The 21695-nt window shown below is 39.4% G+C and overlaps 1 protein-coding gene across 2 annotated transcripts in view; it reads right to left on the bottom strand.

The window, feature by feature from the left end:
- The window catches only part of TRAF3IP1 (TRAF3 interacting protein 1), a 78604-nt gene that overhangs the window by 34422 nt on the left and 22487 nt on the right, over nucleotides 1-21695 (bottom strand). For both annotated transcript variants that reach the window (XM_032214721.1, XM_032214722.1), the window contains exons 7-9: nucleotides 15520-15595; nucleotides 3681-3701; nucleotides 3360-3447 (exon numbers count right to left, since the gene is read on the bottom strand). In XM_032214721.1, coding sequence (XP_032070612.1) covers nucleotides 3360-3447; nucleotides 3681-3701; nucleotides 15520-15595 — 185 coding nt within the window. The remainder of the gene's footprint in view (nucleotides 1-3359; nucleotides 3448-3680; nucleotides 3702-15519; nucleotides 15596-21695) is intronic.

Genomic DNA, 21695 nt, shown 5'->3' with positions numbered 1-21695 from the left:
ACTGAGTGGCTGGGCAATGCTTCAGCATGCACTGCAGGGCACAAAGACCAGAGCTAGCAAGTGCAGTGCAGTAGTATTGGTGGCAGGGACCTGAGCTTTGGAAACAACAACAACTGGCCAGTGGCCAGAGCTTGGTGGGTCCAGAGAAAAGCCAAAAACAGGATGTAAAATGTGAATCCGAGCCCAATGCCTAAGGACCTTCAGGGGCAGTGTGACCACCCGAGGGACAGTGGCCACAAGAGTTGAGGTTACATTGGAGGATTAAAGGCCCCTGAAGTGTTTGAGTACCCACTCCCTGTGGCCCTGTTCCAGATCACTAGTCCCTCCTGGGTCAGGGGGACTCAGATGATCATCTTCAGAACTGTGCAGAGGAATCTGTTCAAGATCTGATGGACAAAGTCACTTGGATTCTTTCCCAGTTGGAACCATGCATGGTGCAGGTGCATTTGAGATGCCTAGGGAAAGGTCTTGCCTGATTATTTGGGGACAGTTAGATCCTGTTGGACCTGGTGAAATGAACAATTAGATCCCTGTCCTGTCTGGTTGATGGACAATTACTAGCAGATGGGTTTAAGCAGCAATAAACACTTTGCTTCAGGAGGGGATTTTCCTGTGGCCTTTTAAGGAGGCCTTTAGTTCACTTCCTTTAAAAAAATCACTTGATCCCATTTATCTGGACCATTTTCATCCAGTTTCCCATCTTCTCTTCTTAGGGAAAGTAATAGAAAAGATGGCTGTTTGGCAGCTTCAGAGGGTCCTGGATGAAATGGATTATCTGGACCCTTTCCAGTCAGGATTGAGGCCTGGGTCAGATCAATGGTCACCAAGGGTTTACATCTTTACATCTCTTCCCCTGGTGATCCAAGTGACACTGTTACTGCCCTCTTGAGATGCCTGGACACTATGGGAGCCTGGATGGAGGACAACTGGCTGCAGCTGAACCGTGGCAAGGTCGAATGGCTCTGGATATGGATCTTCAAGATCTGGGACTTTAACTATCTTAGTACTGATGGGTTGGCACTCCCCCAGGCAGACCTGCTCCATCATTTGGTGTTGTTCTGGATTCACAATTCCTGGTCAGAGCAGATGGCAGTCATGGCTAGAAAAGTCTTTGCACATCTTTGTGCTGTGTGTCAAGTTGCAGCCTTTCATGGATCAGGAGTCTCTGAGCTAATTCATTCAACTCCTGTTCATCTCATGTTTGTACTACTGCAATGCACTCTACATGGGGCTACCCTTGAAGAGCATTCGGAAGCTTAAATTGCAGCAGAGTGCAGTGGCACAGGCAGTTCTTGGGGTTCTTAGGGTTGCCCACATCACACCACTACTCCACAAGCTGTAGTGGTTGCCAGTTTGCTTCTGGATGCAATTCAAGATGCTGGTTTTTACCTTTCAAATCCTGTATGGCATGGGTCTAGGTTACTTGAGGATTCATCTCACCTTGGGACTGAGCCACTATCTCAGAGTAAGAGGGACAGTGTGGTCTGTCAGACAATAAATTCCAGCTGGCAGGATCCAGGGAAAGGCCTTCTCTACCATGGCTCCTGCCTTTTGGAACATCTTACACCCTAAAATGAGATTGGCTCCCATTTTTCTGATCTTTTTTAAGGGCCCAAAGACCTGGCTGTGCCAGATGCTTTGGGGTCCCAATGGGGGTGTCAGGCCTGCAATTATATTCCTTTTAGAATTTTGGCCTGCCACACTTTCTCTTATTTCATTATGCTGTTTCATTAGTATAGTCGATGCGAGGGGGGAATAGAAGGAGTAGGATTGTGGAATGTATTGTTTTTCATTCTTTACTAGAAGCCAAGGTCATCCTTTGTCTCCGCACCAGTACACCTGACCGGAAGAAGCTGGGTGTGGATGCCAGCGTGGAAGAAGATTGGACCATGTGATGGATTGTGGGTGTGGGGACAAGATCATGAACGTTTAACTGGGTGGAATTCTGATGTCATTTCCAGTATTTGGATTAACACAGATATGCCTAAGATGTCTGCTTTATTAAATTGGAAGCAAAAGGATTGTTTTGCCTTGGACTCTGATTTAATTCTACATGATACTAGGAACGCTGACAGGAGGACCATCACACTGGACGCAGTTCATGAATTAAGAGGCAATTGCCCCGCAACACATCCAGCTCCCTCCCTCCCCATATCTTAACCTTTTCTTTAATTGTAACTCAATTGTTATCATTTTAGAAATATTTACCTCAGGGTTTTATGCTTTTAATGGTGTAATCATCCACAGTTATTTTGAAATGAGATGGGTGACAAATTAATTTAATAAATAAATAAATAATAAACATGAAAAAGTGAAATAAATAAAATTTAAGAATTTAACTCATATATAATATTGGTTTTTTAAAAAAAAAAATAGCTTATACATTGGTGTATACATTACAAGTAATCATTGGGAGAATCAAAAGTATTCCAATATCAACATGTTTTGAGTTCAAAACTCAACAGAACATGAAAGTGTACTGAAAACAAAATGCTTGAAAAATGCTTACGGTACGTTTGATGAAAACATTAAATGTTTTGAGAACTGAACTGTGATTATTATTTTTTTATAATCTCAACCTAACCAATAGAACAGCAGAGATCAGTCATAACCCTGTTCCTGTTGGATAAAAAGCAGCAATTTCAACAACAATAAGCAAGGAAGCAAATCAACTACCTTTACAGCTGAAAGTAAGCAAGGTGGTCCAAATGGCATTAGATAATTGTATAATGACAGTTTTGGGCAATTAGCATGATGCACAATTCTGGTTTTGGGCACTACTTTTGTGTATCATCTTCAAAAATAAGTAGCAGTCTCAATACAAACATGTACTTCATCTAAGCAGGTAGAAAATATGTTTTACATTTCCGTCCCATTACAGGATAAGAGATAGGATCTCAGAACATCTACCACTGCAGTTACCAGCACCTCCTTTGTTGGGAAATGCAAGTAATACAGATAAACATGAGCTAGATGAACATGGTTGAGAGCTAGCGATCAGAGCAGCCAAAGTTCAAATATCATCACAGAAATATGAACAAGGTACCTAATTACATGCACATTGTCAGCATGAATTTATTATCTGCAAACTGTCACAGTTAGAGAAAGATGATGTTAGGTTGGATGGGACCAGCACTAATATATCCTAGCACCAAGAGTGGTATTCATCAGTTCTTACAAACACCTTAAGGTGGCTGGACATTTCCAAAAGTTCAGATGCTTTGTACTTCATTGTGATAATTAAAAAATATTAAAGTTTTAAATATAGTTTAATGAGAATATTTAGACTTTGTAATATATCTTGATTTTTAACATGAATAATATAAGTTATTAATGAAAGAAAGGATATACAGTCACACCTTTGAGTGATCTGAGATGGAATTTCATTTGTAAATTCATTATTTTCAAAAATCTTTTCTGTTGTACCAGTATTCAGAACATCTCCCTCTGTGGAATAAAAATAATTTCATGATGTTATTTTGAGGAAACATCTCCAGTATTTGTCCTTTGTCTTACTGAAATAGATTTATTAAATTAAATACTATATAGAAATCAAGTCCATTGTGATTTATAGTCTGTATAGTATAGATTACTGGTAGACTTTTTAAAATTTTAATTACAATAAAACATATATCTAAATTTCTCAATACTGAAATGAAAATATCATAAAGGCTTATTACCTGTATCACCGAATGATTCGCCTGCAAAATAAACATATTATTTTTCAGACTAAGTAGATCAAATAACTTGTTTGTTGTACACAAAACTGAGAACAGAGGATTCAAGTATACATGAACAGACCTTTCCACCAATATCAAGATACTGTATCTTGATCATGGGGAAAATAGCATAGTTTTTAAACTATTCAGACAGCATATCACTTAGGTTGAAAAGTGTTGAAAGCAGTTTAAAAAATCCAACGAAGAATTATGTAGTAGATTCAGATTAGGACCGAATTCAGTAGTATGTTTCATAATTTTAAGAGCAATTTCCACTCAAGGTACCGCAATATTATGAAAAAGTATGTTAGCACTATCATGAAATAGTCACAGTCATTATATTTAAGCGTATCAATAGAAACAAAAGATAAAGAAATGCCTAATGTACAAAACAAACAAAAAAGGAGAAATAAAAAGTCAGCGCATCTATCTATGGAGATTCTCAATCATCCATGTCTTGGATGTCCCAAAGGTGCTTTTTCAGTAGGCAACTGGACTTTCTGGCTTTTCTTTGAAGATGTTTTGCTTGTCATCCAAGAATTTTCTTCATCTCCGAGCAAGAAGTGAAACCACTTCAAAGAAAAACCAGAAAATTCAGTTGCTTCTTGAAAAAGCACCTTTGGGACAACCATTACAGTGCATCTGTAATTTTTCATTTCTAATGTTTTAAATGCCTGTATTCCATATAATTGGAATACTATAAGAAGTTATTATGCATGACGTTAGTGTTTATTTATTTATTAAATTTATATGCTACCCATTTCACTGTGCATTTCAAGCACTCTGTGTGGTTTATAAACATCACAGAAACAGAGGTACAAACATTAAATATTTTGTTTGAAAACTGTTTTATTTCATTTTCATTTTCCTTTTTATACAATCACTTATATACTGTGCAATTAAGAGAGCAATAAACACAACTCATCTTCTATTCCACCATGGAAAACCAACATAACACTTCAATCCTCCATACACCCTTTCTTCTCCCCCTCCAACTTTCATTTCTCCCCTCCAGCATTCCCCTCTTCTACTTCCCCTCCCCCTCAGACATTCCTTTCTTCCCTTCCCTCCATCTCACCCTCCTTACATTCCCCTCTCACTCCCTCTTGACTCCTCCCTCTTCTTTCCCTCTACTCCTCACTTCGGTGTATTTCTACTATTCATTAATCTATTCAATTTGTATTTTACATTAAAATTATAAGAAAAGAAAAAAAAGGGAAAAGAAAAGGAAAAGAAAAAAAAAGAAAAAAGAGCAACAGTATACAAGTGCATTCTTATTATTTTGAAAATTGAAACTATATCTCCACCCTCCCCCCTCCCCCCCATGAACCCCCCTCCCTAGCCCCCTTCCAACTTCCCAGATCCCATTCCCGGCATAACTCTTTATCAAACACAGTCTGGAGTATATTAAAACCAAATAGATTAAGAATTAAAAGATAAAAAATAAAGGAAAAAAGAAAGGAATAAAAAAAAACAAAAAAAAGGAAAAAAAGGGAAAAATCAATAAACTCTCTACATTAAGCTCAGCTTCCCATCATTATTAAAGCTTAAGCAATGTGCATCATTCCTAAACTCAGTTAATTTATTACTTGCAGGATTTCAAACAATGTTGAAACCACGTGAGTTAATCAAATAAAATTCTACTGTAGCTAGGGGCCTTATCTCTTTATCTAAATATGTGTCCATTTCCAAACCTTTAATTTGTCCCTTTTACCTCCTTCTCTATAAAGCAATTTAAACACCTCAAATATTTCTCACGGTTTCCATTCTAACTCCTCTCATCCTGCCTCTACCAGTGTCCATATATATATTTTATTATCATCCGTACTCCTCTCATATTTGCTCTGCCTTCCTTCGAGCTCCCTGAATATATCCTTCCAAGCATTATATTCAAATAACAATGACAATTTCTATAAAAATCAACTTACTTTCTGGCTCAAAATAAGCTCTAATTGAACCTTCACTACCCTCCCGTCTGCACCACACTTCCCAACTCCATTCAACCTAAACCACAATCCAGAAACATCACGATCTCCGCCCTCCTCACCCTAGAGAATAAATCATAAACAATTTATATAAAAGTTCAAAGTTATCCATCAAGTCTTTTTTAAGTCCCATACAGTATATTTTCCGAGAAAATCAGCATCATTTCTTTCAGCCTTAATGTCTCTTGATCGGTATACCACTATACCATTTTATATAAGACAGAAGTCACAAAGTATTATTCAAATTAAAATTAAGCAAATGTTTTGGAAGCATAACTAAATCCTTGTTCTCTGCTCTTCTGCCTTTCCGGAGGGGAAAAACGATACCTCCCGCCTTGTAGTTGTGTGTTCGGTTGTTTCTACTCTTCTACTTCTCCTTGTCTTTGTCCGAGTCCGGGTAATTCAGGAAGTCCCGCCTTTAGGGTCTTATAGTAAAAGTCTCGAGCTTCCCTAACTGAATTGAGGCGATGTTTTTGATCATCAAGTGTAACTGTAATACCAAATGGCACCTCCCATCTGTACTGTATTTGATTATTTCTGAGTTCTTTAGTTAGAAAAGCATAGTCTCTCCTGGCTCTTAACATTTTGGGTGGTATTTCTTTGAAGACAATCAAGTCCTGTCCATCAATTTGCAGCCTGTTATTGTAAAACTCTTGTAGTATCACGTTTCTGGATTCTTTTGTAGCAAAATATATAATTATATCTCTCGGGAGCTGTCTCTGTTTTGCTGTCCACGAATTATGGCGGTAAATTTTTTGGATCTGCCAATCAAAGTTGAGTCCCGGACTTCCCACCAAATGACTGAAAGCCTCAAAAAAGGTCTGTTTCAAATTCTCCTGTTCATTTTCACGCAATCCCCTAACTCTTATTGCAAACGCAGTCTTTTTATAATTTGTCATAACAAGTTGTCTTTCTGCATTTTCAACTTCCTGTTGCAACATTTCAATTTTAGATGTCAGATTAGAATTAGCTTCTTCCAAAAGTTCCAGTTTATCTTCCATTCCTGAAATATAATCTGTCATTACAGTTATAACCTCGATCATATTCTCCTTTGTTTGAGCAATCTTGGCATCAAGCTTATCACATAATTCCGAAACAAGTTGCTTCATTTCCTCTCTAAATTCTTTTAAGAGTTTCAAAAAGAAATTCTTTCGTTAACAAATCTCCAGTAGAGAGCGTAGAAGGTAAAAGCTGCGGCTTTATAGCAATTGCTTGGGATGTATTGTTGAAAAGACATTTAGATTGCTTTGACTTGGGAGCCATTATAAAAGAAAAAAAGAAAACAAACAAAGTCTCTGCTCACCTTGATTTAAGATAAAATACTTTCAATAAACTTTTGGCAGTTAGTAAAGAGAAGTCTTCAGGAAAACAGGGCTAATTAAATATATCATATATCAAATGCGGAAGCTATAAAATCGCCATTTTGAAAAGCAGTTAGACAAAGGAGTTTTTTATAAAATTGAAGCTGGTATTTTGAGTAATAATAAAAAAAAAAGTTCTCAGGAATGGTCGCTGCTCGGATTGATTTTAAATAGCTTAGATTTGTCCTGAGGGGGGGACGACCTGCCTTGAGCTGAAAAAAACAGCTGAGAAGATCTGGCTGGAGTAAAAAAAAACAACTCAGCTTTTGTTGAACCTCTTCTCCGTTCACAGCGAAAAACAAAAGGCTGTGAACTACAAAGAGATTCTAACGACTGAGTTCCTCCCTGCCCCTTTCTTGCCTGAAAGGAGAGATATCTATAGATCTTTTAGATATACAGACCAGAACTCTGAGGGCAGCTCCTTTGAGCCGCCGGCGACGGCAGCTCCTCCCCCGGAAGTCCCAAACATTAAATATTAAACACATAGAAATTAAATATCCGGTAACAGAACAAAGATTTCTATAAATAAATTCTATAAAGTGAAGGTGTCACCAAAAAAACTTTGGATTCCTGGAACATGGTCTTTACTATCTCCATGATGGGTTTCTGGCAAGGGATGGGCTGCACTTCACAAAAACTGAGAAAAATGTTTTGGGAAAACGACTGGCTAACTTATCAGAAGGGCTTTAAACTAAAATTCTAGAGGTTGGCCTTAATAGCTTCATCGTTACAGACTTCCCCATTAGGCTCTTTTAGGGGTGGGATAGTTTTTGAGTTTTTAATCTTGACAAACCTGAACAATGGAATCTATCCAACAAAATGAAATCTAATGTGGAAAAAAAGCAAGACTTTATGTTTAGGTAAGGAAAACCAAAGATACAAGTAAAAAAAAGTAGGCAAAACCTGGCTCAGAAATAACTGGGAGAGGGACTTTGGAGTCCTAGTGGATGATCACTTAATCATGAGCCAGCAGTGTGTGGCAACCGCCAAAAAAATTAATACTATCTTTACTTGTATAAGCAGATGTATAGAATCAAAATCACATGAAGTATTAGTACCACGTTATAAATCCTTAATAAGATCACACATGGAATACTGCATCCAGTTTTGGTCACCACATTACAAAAAAAATGTTGAAACAGTGGAAAAAGTGCAAAGAAGAGCAACTAAGATGATTAAAAACCTGGAGACAAAAGCATATACAAGAACGGTTGCAGGAATTGGGTATGACTAGAAACAGTTCATTTAGTGACCGTTCAAAGTTACAATGGAAATGTCAGACATGCCTCCTTCAATATCCAAGAAAGAAAAACCTCAACTCCATGTTAATAGAGATAAAGTACTTTTACTAGATATGAAGTGAAAGCAGCTAAGGAAAGCAAGTTCTGAGCCAGAAAGGGAGGAACATATAGGTATCAAACGTTTACCCAGCACCCTCCGCCCAATTCCCCAACACAGTGTCTAATCTGCAACTCCCTAAGGTGTCATGTGGGGTGCATCTTCAAACAGCCTCATCAAGTTGGTATTTCAGACGGTTGGCCATGACCAAGTCCAAACATCAGCCACCAGGATGCACAGAAGATGGTGAGAACAGTACAATATTATTCCCTTCCCCAATACCATGCCCCCCCCTGTTCCTATGGCAGCCGATAGTAAGCAAGCGTAGCGAAGCAGCCGTAAGCAAGTAACCAAAACAGAGGCTGACATCTGGACCTCCTTCAGAAAGAGATATCATCCCTGCAGGAAAAGAGAGGGAAAACAATACAAAATAACAACATCGTATATACATCTATCATGAAATCAAGGCTTATCAGGATAGCTGGTGTAGAACTTCCACAAAAGTCTGGGAGCTTTAACATGAGATTTGTCAACCCATTCAGCCTGGGAAGGGGGAAAATGTTTCCAGGAGATCAAATACTGAATGCGACCCCTATGTTTTCTGGAGTCCAAGATTTCTTTAACTTCAAAATGTTGCTCTCCCTCAATAAGAAGAGGAACCAGAGGTGAAGGTTGAGGCGGAAGAAAGAAAGATGTATGTGCTGGTTTCAACAGGTTCACATGAAACAGGATAAATTCTGCTAAGGGTTTTCAGCAGGTCCAACTTCACCGATACCGGATTTATGATTTTTACAATGGGGAACGGACCTACGTACTTCGGCCCCAACTTCTTTGACGTTTGGGTGGTTTGCAGAAACTTGGTGGACAAAAACACTCTATCCCCAACTTGGTACTCTTTCAACTTAACCCTTCTCTTATCCGCTTGTCGTTTGTGAGCCTGGTGCACCGCATCTAACGTTTTGCGGGTCATGGGCCAAAACTGCTGAAGTTGATCACTCCATTCAGACAAGGACAAAATTTGCAGTTTCTCCTGAGGCAATTCAGGAATTAGCACAAAGTCCTAACCAAACACAACTTTAAAAGGGGTCATGCCGGTACTGCTGTGTACCGAATTATTGTACGGCACCTCTCCTTGTGGTAACAGTTCAGCCCAATTATCCTGTTGATAATTGATGAAACATCGGAGGTACTGTTCCAAAACCAAGTTAGTCCTTTCAGAAGCCCCATTAGTCAGAGGATGGTGGGCGGAGCTTAGCCCCTGGGCGGAGCCAATCATTTTCAGGAACTCTTCCCAAAAGTGAGAGGTGAATTGGATCCTCCTGTCCGAAATAATGTGTTCAGGCACTCCATGCAACCTACATACATGTGAAATAAACAATTTAGCCTACGACTTCGCTGATGGGACCTTGGAACACGGCACAAAATGAACCTGTTTGGAAAACAGATCGGTGATAACCCAAATAACGGTATTCCCCAGACTTTCTGGTAACTCGACAATGAAGTCCATTGATATCTCTTTCCATGGGACCCCAGGATAGACAACACTTTGGAGGAGACCTTGGGGATTCCCCGGTGGGCTTTTTGTGGCCGCACAGACAGAACAACTCACTATGTAGGACACAATGTCTTTTTTCAATGAAGGCCACCAAAGTTGCCTCTTAATCAGATGCAAAGTCTTTACAAATCCAAAATGGCCCGCCATTCTCGAAATGTGGGCCCGTTGAAGTGCGACAGGTTTCAGGTCAACTGGAACATAGAGTTTAGCTCCTACCCACGCCAGTCCATCTTTCATGGTGCATTCATCAGAATGTTCCTTGAACCAGTCATCGGATTCAAGCTATCTTTGAGTTTGTTCATTAGGTCCGTAGTTACATCCAAGTCTACTGGGCCTTGGCTCCTAGTAATCATTGGGGCAGCAATATTTCTAGCTGGGATGACTGGATGAACCACCCTCAGTTTAGAGCTGTTGTACTGGGGAAGCCTGGACAAGGCATCAGCCATAAAGTTCTCTCCCCCCCCCCCCGGATGTATTTCAGGGTAAAATTGAACCGGTTGAAGTGTTGTGCCTAACACACTTGTTTAGGTGACAGTTTTTGTGGGGTCTTCAACACTTCTAAATTTTTATGATCAGTCCATACTTCAAAAGGGTGTTTCGCCCACTCCAGGAAATGTTGCCATGTCATCAAAGCCCATCTAACAGTGAAAGCTTCCTTCTCCAATATGGCCCATCTCTTTTCTGTCACTGTAAGCTTATGTGAGGTGTAAGCACACACGGTTGCAATTTACGGTGAGCATTTGTTTGAAGTAATACCTCCCCCACCGCCACGTCACTGGCATCAGCCTGTACCACGAATGGCGCATCCATATCAGGGTGTTTCAAAACTGGCTCTGCTGCAACGAGTCGCTTTAATTTCTCAAAAGCAGCTTGATACTCCATAGTCCAGTTCAAAAGCTTCCCCAGCCTAGGTTTTGCTTCTCCTTTAGATTTTAGAAAATTTGTAATGGGCAGAGAGATATTAGCAAACAAGGGAATAAATTGACAATAAAAATGGAAATCCCAGAAAACTTTGCAATTGCTTGCGGGTGTGAGGATGCGCCCAATCAGTAACAGCCTGAACTTTTGCTGGGTCCATCTCGATGCCTTTGTAGGAGATATGGTATCCAAGGTAATCGATCTTCTCCTGATGAAATTCACATTCAGACAATTTCGCATAAAGTTCAGCGGCTCAGAGTTTCTTGAGGACTGGGCGGACCAATGTCACGTGTTCCTCATGTGTTTCCTTGTAGATAAGGATGTTGTCGAGATAGACTAACATGCCCTTGTACAGGTGCTCATGCAAAACTTCATTTATTAATAGCATGAAAACTGCTGGTGCCCCCTGCAGACCAAACAGTGGTATCCTGAACCGGAAGCAGTTAAGGGCAGTTAAAAACAGTTTTCCACTCATCCCCTTCTTTGATTCTGACTCTGTAGTAGGCCTCCTTTAGGTCCAACTTGGTAAAAATCTTCCCGTTCCCCAAGTGGGCTAACATATCCTTTATGAATGGCAGAGGGTATACATTTTTCACGCAAATTTCATTAAGGTTTTTGTAATTCACACATAAAGGAAAGGAGTCATCTTTCTTTTCTCTGAACAATACAGGTGCGGCCACTCATGACCTAGCTGATTGTATGAAACCCCTTTTTAAGTTTTTGTCAATGAACTTTCATAATTCCTCCACTCGGGGACTCACCGAGTGGTCAATGAACTTTCGTAATTCCTCCATTTCACGTGGCGTCATCAAGTATATCTGGGGCTTAGGGAGTTTCTCCCCATGATTTCAATGGTGCAATCAGTGGCGTGGGGGAGGGGATAATTTGTAGGAGGCTTTTTCACTGAAAACCTCCTTGAGGTCCCAATATTCTTTGGAGATTTTCTCTTCTCCTTTAATCTTTTCCTGCACTGCAGCAGCTAGGTTCATTTCGGCATTGGCTATGTGGGACGACCTCCCCTTCTCCTCACAAAGTTTTGTGGAATGAATGCGCAACCACCCTTTCCTGCAGCTCATGTAATGGTTCCATTTCAGTGGCCACGGTAATCCCAGTATGAGGAGCTGATCATCCCAGGTGCCACGATGAAACTCAAGGTTTCTTGGTGATCCCCCATCCACATTTCTATTGGTTCAGTTACAAAATGGGCAGGGGCACCCCCAGCGATTGACCCATCCAACTGGCAAAGGCAATGAACACTTTCAAAGTCCTCAGTCTTAAACCCATTTTCCCCACCACCTCCGAACTGATTACGTATCGGGTGCATCCAGAGTCTAAAAGGGTCAGCATCTTCCCTTGGGCTCCAGTTGATGGTACTTTTAATTCTACTGGGATGGTCATGGGGCCCGATCGGGGACTCACCGAGTGGTCATCATCTGAATCATTTTCACTTTCTCCCATGGAAGAGGAGGGTTCCTTCTCCTCCTGGCCTGGAGGAAGGACATTAGCACCTTCCACACCTTCCAGGGCAGTTTCACAGTATCTCCTTAGCTGCCAGCCAGGTTCCTCCCCACCAGCTGGGGTCAGCATATGCACAAACAGCTCACAAAACTCCAATGTGTACTCAACCTCAGGCCTCCCCTTCTGGGTTAAGGGTTTCATCCTGCTTTTCTCCTTTTGATTTAGGAGGGGGGCATCAAAACCTTTCCTCAGGGCAGTCATAAACTCCTTGTAATCCCTCAGCAGGGGGGAAATAATCATTACACAAGGCTATCATCCAGGCAGCCGCTTTGCCTCCCAAAGCCATAGTAACGTTTCTCACTTTGGCAATTTCCTATGAGAAAACTTCCCCATACTCTTGCATGTAATCCCAAACTAATCCCCCCCCCCCGTTCCTATGGCAGCTGATAGTAAGCAAGCGTAGCAAAGCAGCCGTAAGCAAGTAACCAAAACAGAGGCTGACAGGAACTGAATAAAGTGCCATGACCATTTTTCACAGTTCTAACTTTAGCAGCATCCCCATGGTCACATGATCAAAATTCAGATGTGATCACCTTTTCCTGGAGATTTTCAGGAAAGCCAGGTTCACTTAACAATCAGGTTACTAACTTAACAACTGCAGTGATTCACTCAACAACTGTGACAAGAAATGTTGTAAAATGGAGTAAAATAGGTGTCTCACTTAACAACAGAAATTTTGGGCTCAATTGTGGTCATAAATCAAGGACTACCTGCATACAGAGTAGAATGGGTTGGGTTAGTCTACTCTTCAGTAATGGACAAAGAATGATTTCAGGATGTTTTTAAATGCAACACAGATGCAACTCTGTTCTAGAGCTGGAATCATTTTCACCTGGAATTAAGACAATATCAATGGCAAGGCATAAAATTGCAAATTAATTTTAGTTAAGAGAATTCATATGTAGTTTTTTTAAGGAAAAGAATCTTGCAAAATGGCTTTATTTAGAGCACAGCTCATTCACATATATTCTCTCTCTGTGTATTCAATTATTAAAGGCAAAAGGAGGAGGGGTGGCAGAGGAAGAGATGGTTAGATAGGGACATGGATTCACCTGCAAGAGTTTGGGCAGGGAGACAGTGGAGGATGCGGGCCCTGACATGCTGTGGTCCATGGGGTCGCAAAGAGTGGGACACAGCTTAGCAATGTTATCTAATAAGCAAATAAATAATAATTTCTCTTAATGACTGTGATGTCCATTCACTTAATGACTGTTCCAAAAAAATTCCATAAAATCAGATCAGTCATGTGATTTATGATCATCAAGAATATGACCATAATGGGCAGGCTCTATTATGATTGCATACCTGTAAAGACTGTAACAGCCACTAAGTAGAACTGATAAGGAAAAGATTAATAAAGTGAATCCATGAACATCAATTAGCAGGCAGAAGACATGATCAAAATTCCTTAATTTCACAACATATGGATAGATCATTTCAACTGGAAAACTGTTAGTATCCATAGACAAAGCTAAATCCAAAATGCTAGAGAATTCCTGGAAGCTTGGCACTCAGGCAAATCAGTCACTAACAGAGTTTAACACCAGGATTAATATCAGTCAAATAATCAAGCAATATGCTATACCCCAATCAAGGAATTAACAACTCAGACAATCAAGCAGTAAACAATAGTCTAATCAAGGAACTACCTGGGAGAAAACAATACACCTACCAAGTCTGTCAGAGCAACTGCAGATAGTCCTTGAAATATGACTGTAATGGATTCTGCCCATTATGATCACGATAGTCAAGATTACTAATAAGCTATCAAATCATATTTGGAAACAAATAAAAACAATATAAATTGAAAGATACAAGCAACATGGTTATAGTCATAAGTGTGGAGAGATAGATACTAGGAAGGAAGAGAAGAATAATAGTAATACATTCTTAGCAAATTATTGACAGTGTTGTGGGAATTAGTTGTTAAGCAGAGTGATATCATTTGGGGAAAAAAGTTTAGTAACCTTGACTATCATTAAGTGTTATATCTTTTTATTCTTGATGGGTGTATTTAATTCTCTTATGTACCAAAGACAAATTCCTTGTATGTTCAATCACACTTGGCCAATAAAGAATTATATTCTATATTGTGACAGTCGTTAAGTGAAACCACCTCAATTAACAACCCCATTCCTTGCTCTCCCTGATACAAACTTTAAATGAATGGGAGAGTTTTTCAACAGAGCACAGGGTGCTTCAGGGGGAACCCCTCAAGAGGCCTGCACAGGAACAGGTCTGCTTGCCTCAAGCCTCCCAAGGCTATTTCCACCGCCTGAGGCAGCCTGTGTCTCACTTCTTACAGGGTTACCTGTGGTCCTTCAGCTTTCTTCCAATCCAGCAATCAAGGGTAGATTACAATATACAACATTTGCAAACTCCAGCCTGGAAGGAGAGATCAGGGCAGATGGAGTTTGCAAATTCGGGCATAGAAAGGAAGATCCAACCCAATGACTTGCAGGATTCAAGCCTGCTGCAGAGCCCAGCATACCAAATTTACCTTTTTGTTTTTTCAGTTTCTGAGGCACCTGGCCCTGTAAGATCAGTTCCTTACAGAGCCAGTCTCATGGCAAACTCCTTCTATTTTGGAACAGGTTGTATTCTTTTAACAGAAATGTTTTTTTAAGGAGCCTCCATTTTTTAAGCTCCATAAACTGTAGAAATAAACAGAACCTTCATAAAAAATGGAACCATTTTAAAAAAATGGCGGCTCCTTGGGGAAAAAGGCTCTATAGCAGGGTGTCAAACTGGCGGCCCATGGGCCGGATGCAACATGTGCAGGGCATGCCCACCTTAGCTCCACGAAGGGGGGAAATGTCATGAAATGTCACGTGATGGCAATGTGACGCTGCGAGTTTGACACCCATGCTCTATAGTATCAGGAATAGAATGTTTTGCAAAATAGGAGGAGTTGGACATGAGGTTAAGAAACTGATCCTGCCGGGCTAGGTCTTTCACTCAGAATATGAAGAAATAAATCATTAAGTTAGTTATTGCTGAATCCAGGAGCATGCTTGAGTCCTGCAAGGCCTTGGGTGGAATCTATGTCATTTAGAACTGTTACGTTTTGAATCATACTCCAAATTTTCAAGAAGTAATAAATCAAGGAAGTTTCTTTTAATTACCTTCACTTAAAGTTTTGTTTCGCTGTTTTGGTCCTTTTGTTGCATGCTGCTTCGATAATCTTGCAGAATTTTCATTCTGAAAAAATTACATAAAAGCAAGTACTGTATTTATGCGCGCGCACACATAGTATTCATGTAGTTTAGATTTTTTTTCCCCATTTTCAGAGAGCAAAAAAACAATGTGGTCATTCCAGCATAGGAAAATAAGAGATATGTTTTGCTTTACCAACTGAGGATTGTCTCCGTGCCAGGAATTCCTGCTGCAATTAGCAGCACAAAGCAAACCTCCCATCCTCAGAACAAAATTTGATTTACTGAATCCAAGACGAGTGGACCCTGTACACATGAACTTTTAATTGTTTGTATTAATCCTTAGCTTCATTTTTACAAGAATTCCTTCTGATATCTTACTTGCTAAAGAGACATTCAAAATGGCGCCGAGCAGCTTCGTAACACTGTTCGAGCTTTGAATCTCTATGGAGTTTAAAACTTCAAAGGAAAGGAGTGATTTAATACTAAATTAAACAGTAACACAATCGACCAGCAGAGACTTATTAATTGGCTGAAGAAGATTAAAACTTGGAATGGCTTCTAAGCAAAACCCTATCCAAAAGGTCCCCCCCCTCCGGCTCCAAAAAGTGCTGGCAGTTTGCCTGCCCCTGGCACAAAACTACAGTCATTGGTTCCTCCCCCATAGGGGAGCCATTAACTAAAGAATTTTTTCAGAAGGAATTGGCTGAAGCATTTAAAAATCATGTAGTTACGATGGAAACAAAATTTGAGGAGATATCCTTTGCTCATAAAGAACTGTCTGATAAACTTGAGACCGGGGTCAGAAGATCAGGGATGATATTTGGGGGTTGTTAATTTGTTAACAGAATATGTCTCGGGAATTGAAGACAGATTAGAAGATCTTAATGATGCCAATATTAATTTGGTATCGAAAATGGATGAGGTGCAACGAAAAGTCGAAAATGCTGAAAAAGAAATTATTATGTTACAGTATAGACAAATGGAACTTGCACTAAGAATAAGAGGTTTGCATGAAAACAATCAGGAAAATTTGAAACAGATTCTTTCAGAAGCTTTCGATAATCTGATAGGAAGGCCAGGGGGAAATTTTGATGGGCAAATTGATAAGGTTTATCGTGCTAACTCCTGGTTGGCAAGACAGATGCAGCTTCCATGGGACATTGTGATTTCCAGGAAAGACTATGCCTTTTTAGTCGAAGAGCTTAAAAATCGTCAGCTACCGTTCAGATGGGATGCACCAGTTGGGCTAGCACTCATTTTTGAGGGGCAAAGATACCGTCTTAATTCAGTATGGAAAGCTCGAGATTTTTACCATAATATTTTGAAGGCCGGATATCCCGCCCCACCTGAACCTAGAGAAAGAGAACAAGAAGGACAAGATAGACAGCAAACTACACAATTATCAACAAGGATGGATCATCTTTATCTCTCAGAAGTACAAGGAGCCATGGAACAAAGACAAAACCGTGTGATTACCAGACAAATGGATCAACAATTAAAAAAACAACAATCACAACAAACACCTGTCACCAATCAAGATACTACAGTTACCAGCTTAGAAGCAGTGGGAGGAGCCAGACCCAAGGTTAAACCCCAGGAGGTTCAGATGGCTCTAAAAAAGCTTCAGGGAGCCAAAGATGACAACTAAGTTTCTAACATGGAACGTCAATGGATTAAACTCTCCACAGAAAAGAAAGAAAATATATCATTATCTTAAACAGTTCAAGAATGATATAATTTCTTTGCAAGAAACTCACATTAGATCAATTGATCAAAAATATCTGATTAATACAAGATTTGGACAACACTTTATAGCTTCTGCTACGGAGAAGAAAAATGGTATAGTTATATACTTAAGGAAGGATATGAAAGCTGAATTAATCGAAGCAGATCCCCACGGAAGATATATTGCAATAGACTTGGTATTAGAAGGGAAAAGGACATTGCTACTGGGAATATATGCTCCCAATCAACAACAAGATGGATTTTATAGAAAACTTCATGCCAAATTAGTACAGTGGGATTATAGGTCCTGCATACTACTGGGGGACTCGAAAGGTCTTATGGACACTAAGAAAGATAAGAAGGCTTCTCGTCCAAATACTCAAATGCGAGCAAAACTGCCTAAGTCCTTTTTCGATATGATGGATGATTTCAAACTAAGAGATATTTGGCGAGAAAGAAATGCAGAAGAATATGATTTTACCTTCTTTTCTGATAGACATCAATCCTTTTCCAGAATTGATTTCATACTAATTATCAATGATTTGCTTTCTAGGGTGAAGAAGACAAAGATTTGTGCCAGAGTTTTATCAGATCATAATCCAGTTTGGATGGAGTTGGGAGGGGTGACGCAAGCAAGAAGGTCTTGGAGATTGAATGAAAATTTATTTAGATATGAGAAATATACTAATGAATGTAAAAAATTGTTAACAGAATACCGTATTTTCACGACCAAAAGCCGCACCGGATTATAAGCCGCAGTATCAATTAACGTTAATTTTTCAAACTTTTTCCACATATAAAGCGCACCGGGTTATAAGCCGCACATTTCCCGACGCTTCTGGACATCTGTTGCAGTCGCGAGGAGGAGCGGAGAAGAGCGCGGAGGTTCTTGGCGCTCCAGGAAGCCAGGAAAGCAGTTGGGAGAGGCGCACGGCTTGGTTTCTCCTCCCTGGACGTCGCAGCAGCAGCCCCAAACTCACCGATCTCAGTGTTTTTCGCATCGGGGTGTGCTGCAAGAGCATGCCCCGATGCGAAAAACACAGAGTTCGGTGTGCTTGGGGCTGCTGCTGCGACGTCCAGGGAGGAGAAACCAAGCCGTGTGCCTCCCCCAGCTGCTTTCCCGGCTTCCTGGAGCACCAAGAACCTCCGCGCTGTTCTCCGCACTCTCCTCGGCTCCTCACAACTGCAATAGACATCCAGAAGCGGCAGGGGCTATCGAGCTGGAAATCCAATCCCCATTAGCCCCAAAAGCCGCTTCTGGACATCTATTGCACTCGCGAGGAGCGGAGAAGAGCGCGAAGGTTCTTGGCGCTCCAGGAAACCGCGAAAGCAGCTGGGAGATCTTTTTCCACATATAAAGTGCACCGGGTTATAAGCCGCACTGCCGGTTTTGGATCAAATTTTAGGATTTTCAGTGCGGCTTATAGTCGTGAAAATACGGTACTTTGTTTTTAATATGAATAAGGGTACATCTATGGAAATTGCATGGGATGCAAGTAAAGCGTATATGAGAGGAGCTTTGATAAATCTAAATAGATTACATAGATGTAAACAAGGGGAAAAGCAAACAGAACTGGAAGATGAAATTAGGAAGAAAGAGCAAGAGTTAACTTTAAAACCAGGAGATATAAAGATTAAAGAAGCAATTACCTTATTAAAAGATCAATTTAATATGTTGATCTCAGACCAGGTAGCTACTAGTCTGTTATATGCATAACATAATACTTTTTGTAATGCAAATAAATCTGGCAGATGGTTAGCATATCAGATTAGGAAAAAACAAAAATTTCGTAACATAGCCAAATTGCACTACAGAGGGAAAGAAGTGTTTCAACAGGGTGAGATTCAAAAGGTCTTCCATGAATTATTTACAATGTTGTACAAGGGTGACAAAATTAAAGGTCTAGATATAGAGAGATACTTGGACAAAGAAAAAATACCTATAGTTAAAGAAGAGCAGAGGCAAAGACTGAATCAACCAATAACTTCGGGGGGGAATTTTACAGGTAATTAAGCAATTAAAGGTAGGGAAGGCACCTGGTACAGATGGCTTGACAGCAGCTTACTATAAAAATCTACAATTAGAAATGGTAGAACCTCTTAAGGAATTATTTAATAAGATTCAAACGGAAGGTAAGGTACCCCCATCTTGGAAGACAGCTTTTATATCCCTGATACCCAAAGAAGACCAAGATATTACCCAACCAAAAAACTACAGACCTATTTCACTACTTAATGTAGATTATAAAATCTTTACTAAAAATACTAGCAAATAGGTTAATGTTGGTTATTCAACAATTGATTCATAATGATCAAACAGGTTTTATTCAAGGGAGACAAATGAGAAGTAACGTAAGATTAATCGTTAATGCACTAGAATATTTGGGAAAGAATAACCAAATTCCTGCCGCGCTCATATTTCTGGATGCTGAGAAAGCCTTTGATCGAGTTAATTGGCAATTCCTGTTGAAAACACTGCAAAAAATGCAAATAGGAGAACGTTTCTTACAATCAATTAAAGCAATATATCAACAGCAAACAGCTCAAATTATAGTTAATGGAAGTTTAACAGATTCTTTTCAAACTGAAAAAGGTACAAGACAGGGTTGTCCCTTGTCTCCATTACTGTTTATTATAACTTTGGAAATATTGCTGAATAAAATACGGGGCTTGGAGGGCCTAAAGGGAATTAAGATTAGGCAGCAAGAATATAGAGTGCGTGCTTTTGCGGATGATTTGGTTATAATATTAACCCAACCGCAGGAATCCAGTATGATCTTAATGAATATGATTAACCAATATGGTCAAGTGTCAGGATTTAAAATAAATCTAGGGAAAACAAAAATACTAGCCACAAATATGAATACTAAATAAAAGGAAGAACTAGAAGGAATGATAGAATGTGAAATAGTTAAGAAGGTCAAATATTTAGGAGTTCATATTTCAACCTCAAATGGGAAATTATATAAGTACAATTATGAACCACTTTGGCACAGTATACAGACAGAGATGAAAAAATGGGAAAAGTTACAATTATCTTTGCTGGGAAGAATAGCAGCAGTGAAAATGAATATTTTACATAAATTTTTATTTCTTTTCCAAATGCTACCTATACTTAAAAAGATGTGAACCTGTTAGAATGGCAGAAAGGTATTAATAAATTTGTATGGGCAGGAAAGAAGCCGAGAGTAAAACTAAAAATAATGCAAGATATGCGTGAGAGGGGAGGTTTGAAATTACCCAATTTAAAATTATATTACGATGCAGTAGCGTTATCTGTAATTAGTGATTGGATTGATTTAACAAATGATAGGATACTTAATATTGAGGGGTATGATCTGGTATATGGCTGGCATGCTTACCTGTTATATAACAAAAAAGTGGTCAAGAATTTTAAAAGTCATATCTTAAGGAATGCTTTACTGCGGGTTTGGAAAAAATATCAATACAAATTAAATGATAAGATACCCATGTGGGCAATTCCTAGTCATGCAATAGAAAATATGAACATAGTACAAAAACAGGATATAATTATTTACAGACAGCTTCTTACCCTAGAAAAGGGTGTATTACAACTAAAATCCTTAGATGAATTAAAAGAGGAAAAGGTAATTCAAACATGGTTCCAGTATGGACAGCTACAGGCCAGGTGGAAAACAGATCAAAAAATTGGTTTTATGCAAGTCGAGGATAACTTATTTAAACAAATAAGAGATCAAAGTTTAATGCATATAAAGAGAATATACAATGCATTAGTACAGATGGATTCTGAAACAGAATTAGTTAAAAACTGTATGATAAAGTGGGCTCAAAATATTGAAGAACCAATAATGTTAGATACATGGGAAAGGATTTGGGTAAGAAATGTAAAATTTACACAAGCCCAAAACTTGAGAGAAAACTTTTATAAAATGTTTTATAGATGGCATTTAGATCCTAAAAAGTTGGCTTCTATGTATCCGAACTTACAACCCAAATGTTGGAGATGTGATTCTCTCGACACTACATATTTTCATATATGGTGCACTTGCAAAAAGGTTAAGGCATTTTGGATAAACATATGGTGGATTATGCAAAACGTTCTTAAAAAAGGATAAAGTTTACTCCTCAGTTATTTTTGTTAGGTATGTATATTAGGCTTGACGAGGGGTGTTAGATTTTAATGTAATATGATTGCACATGTATACTGTCTTCTCTTATTTTTTCTTTAAAACTAGGATATGTTAAGTATATTGATAAGAAGCACTGTCTGATGTGAACCATGCCTCGCAGAAAAGAGCTCTCAGAAGACCTACAATCAAGAATTGTTGACTTGCATGAAGCTGGAAAGGGTTAAAAAGTATCTCCAAAAGCCTTGATGTTCATGTGTCCACGGTAAGACAGACTGTCTACAAATGGAGAAAGTTTAGCACTTTTGC

Source organism: Thamnophis elegans, chromosome 3 (assembly GCF_009769535.1).
Source record: "Thamnophis elegans isolate rThaEle1 chromosome 3, rThaEle1.pri, whole genome shotgun sequence".
Lineage (NCBI taxonomy): Eukaryota > Metazoa > Chordata > Lepidosauria > Squamata > Colubridae > Thamnophis > Thamnophis elegans.
Note: the sequence above shows the minus strand (reverse complement) of the source record. Positions and strands in the feature narration are given on the sequence as shown.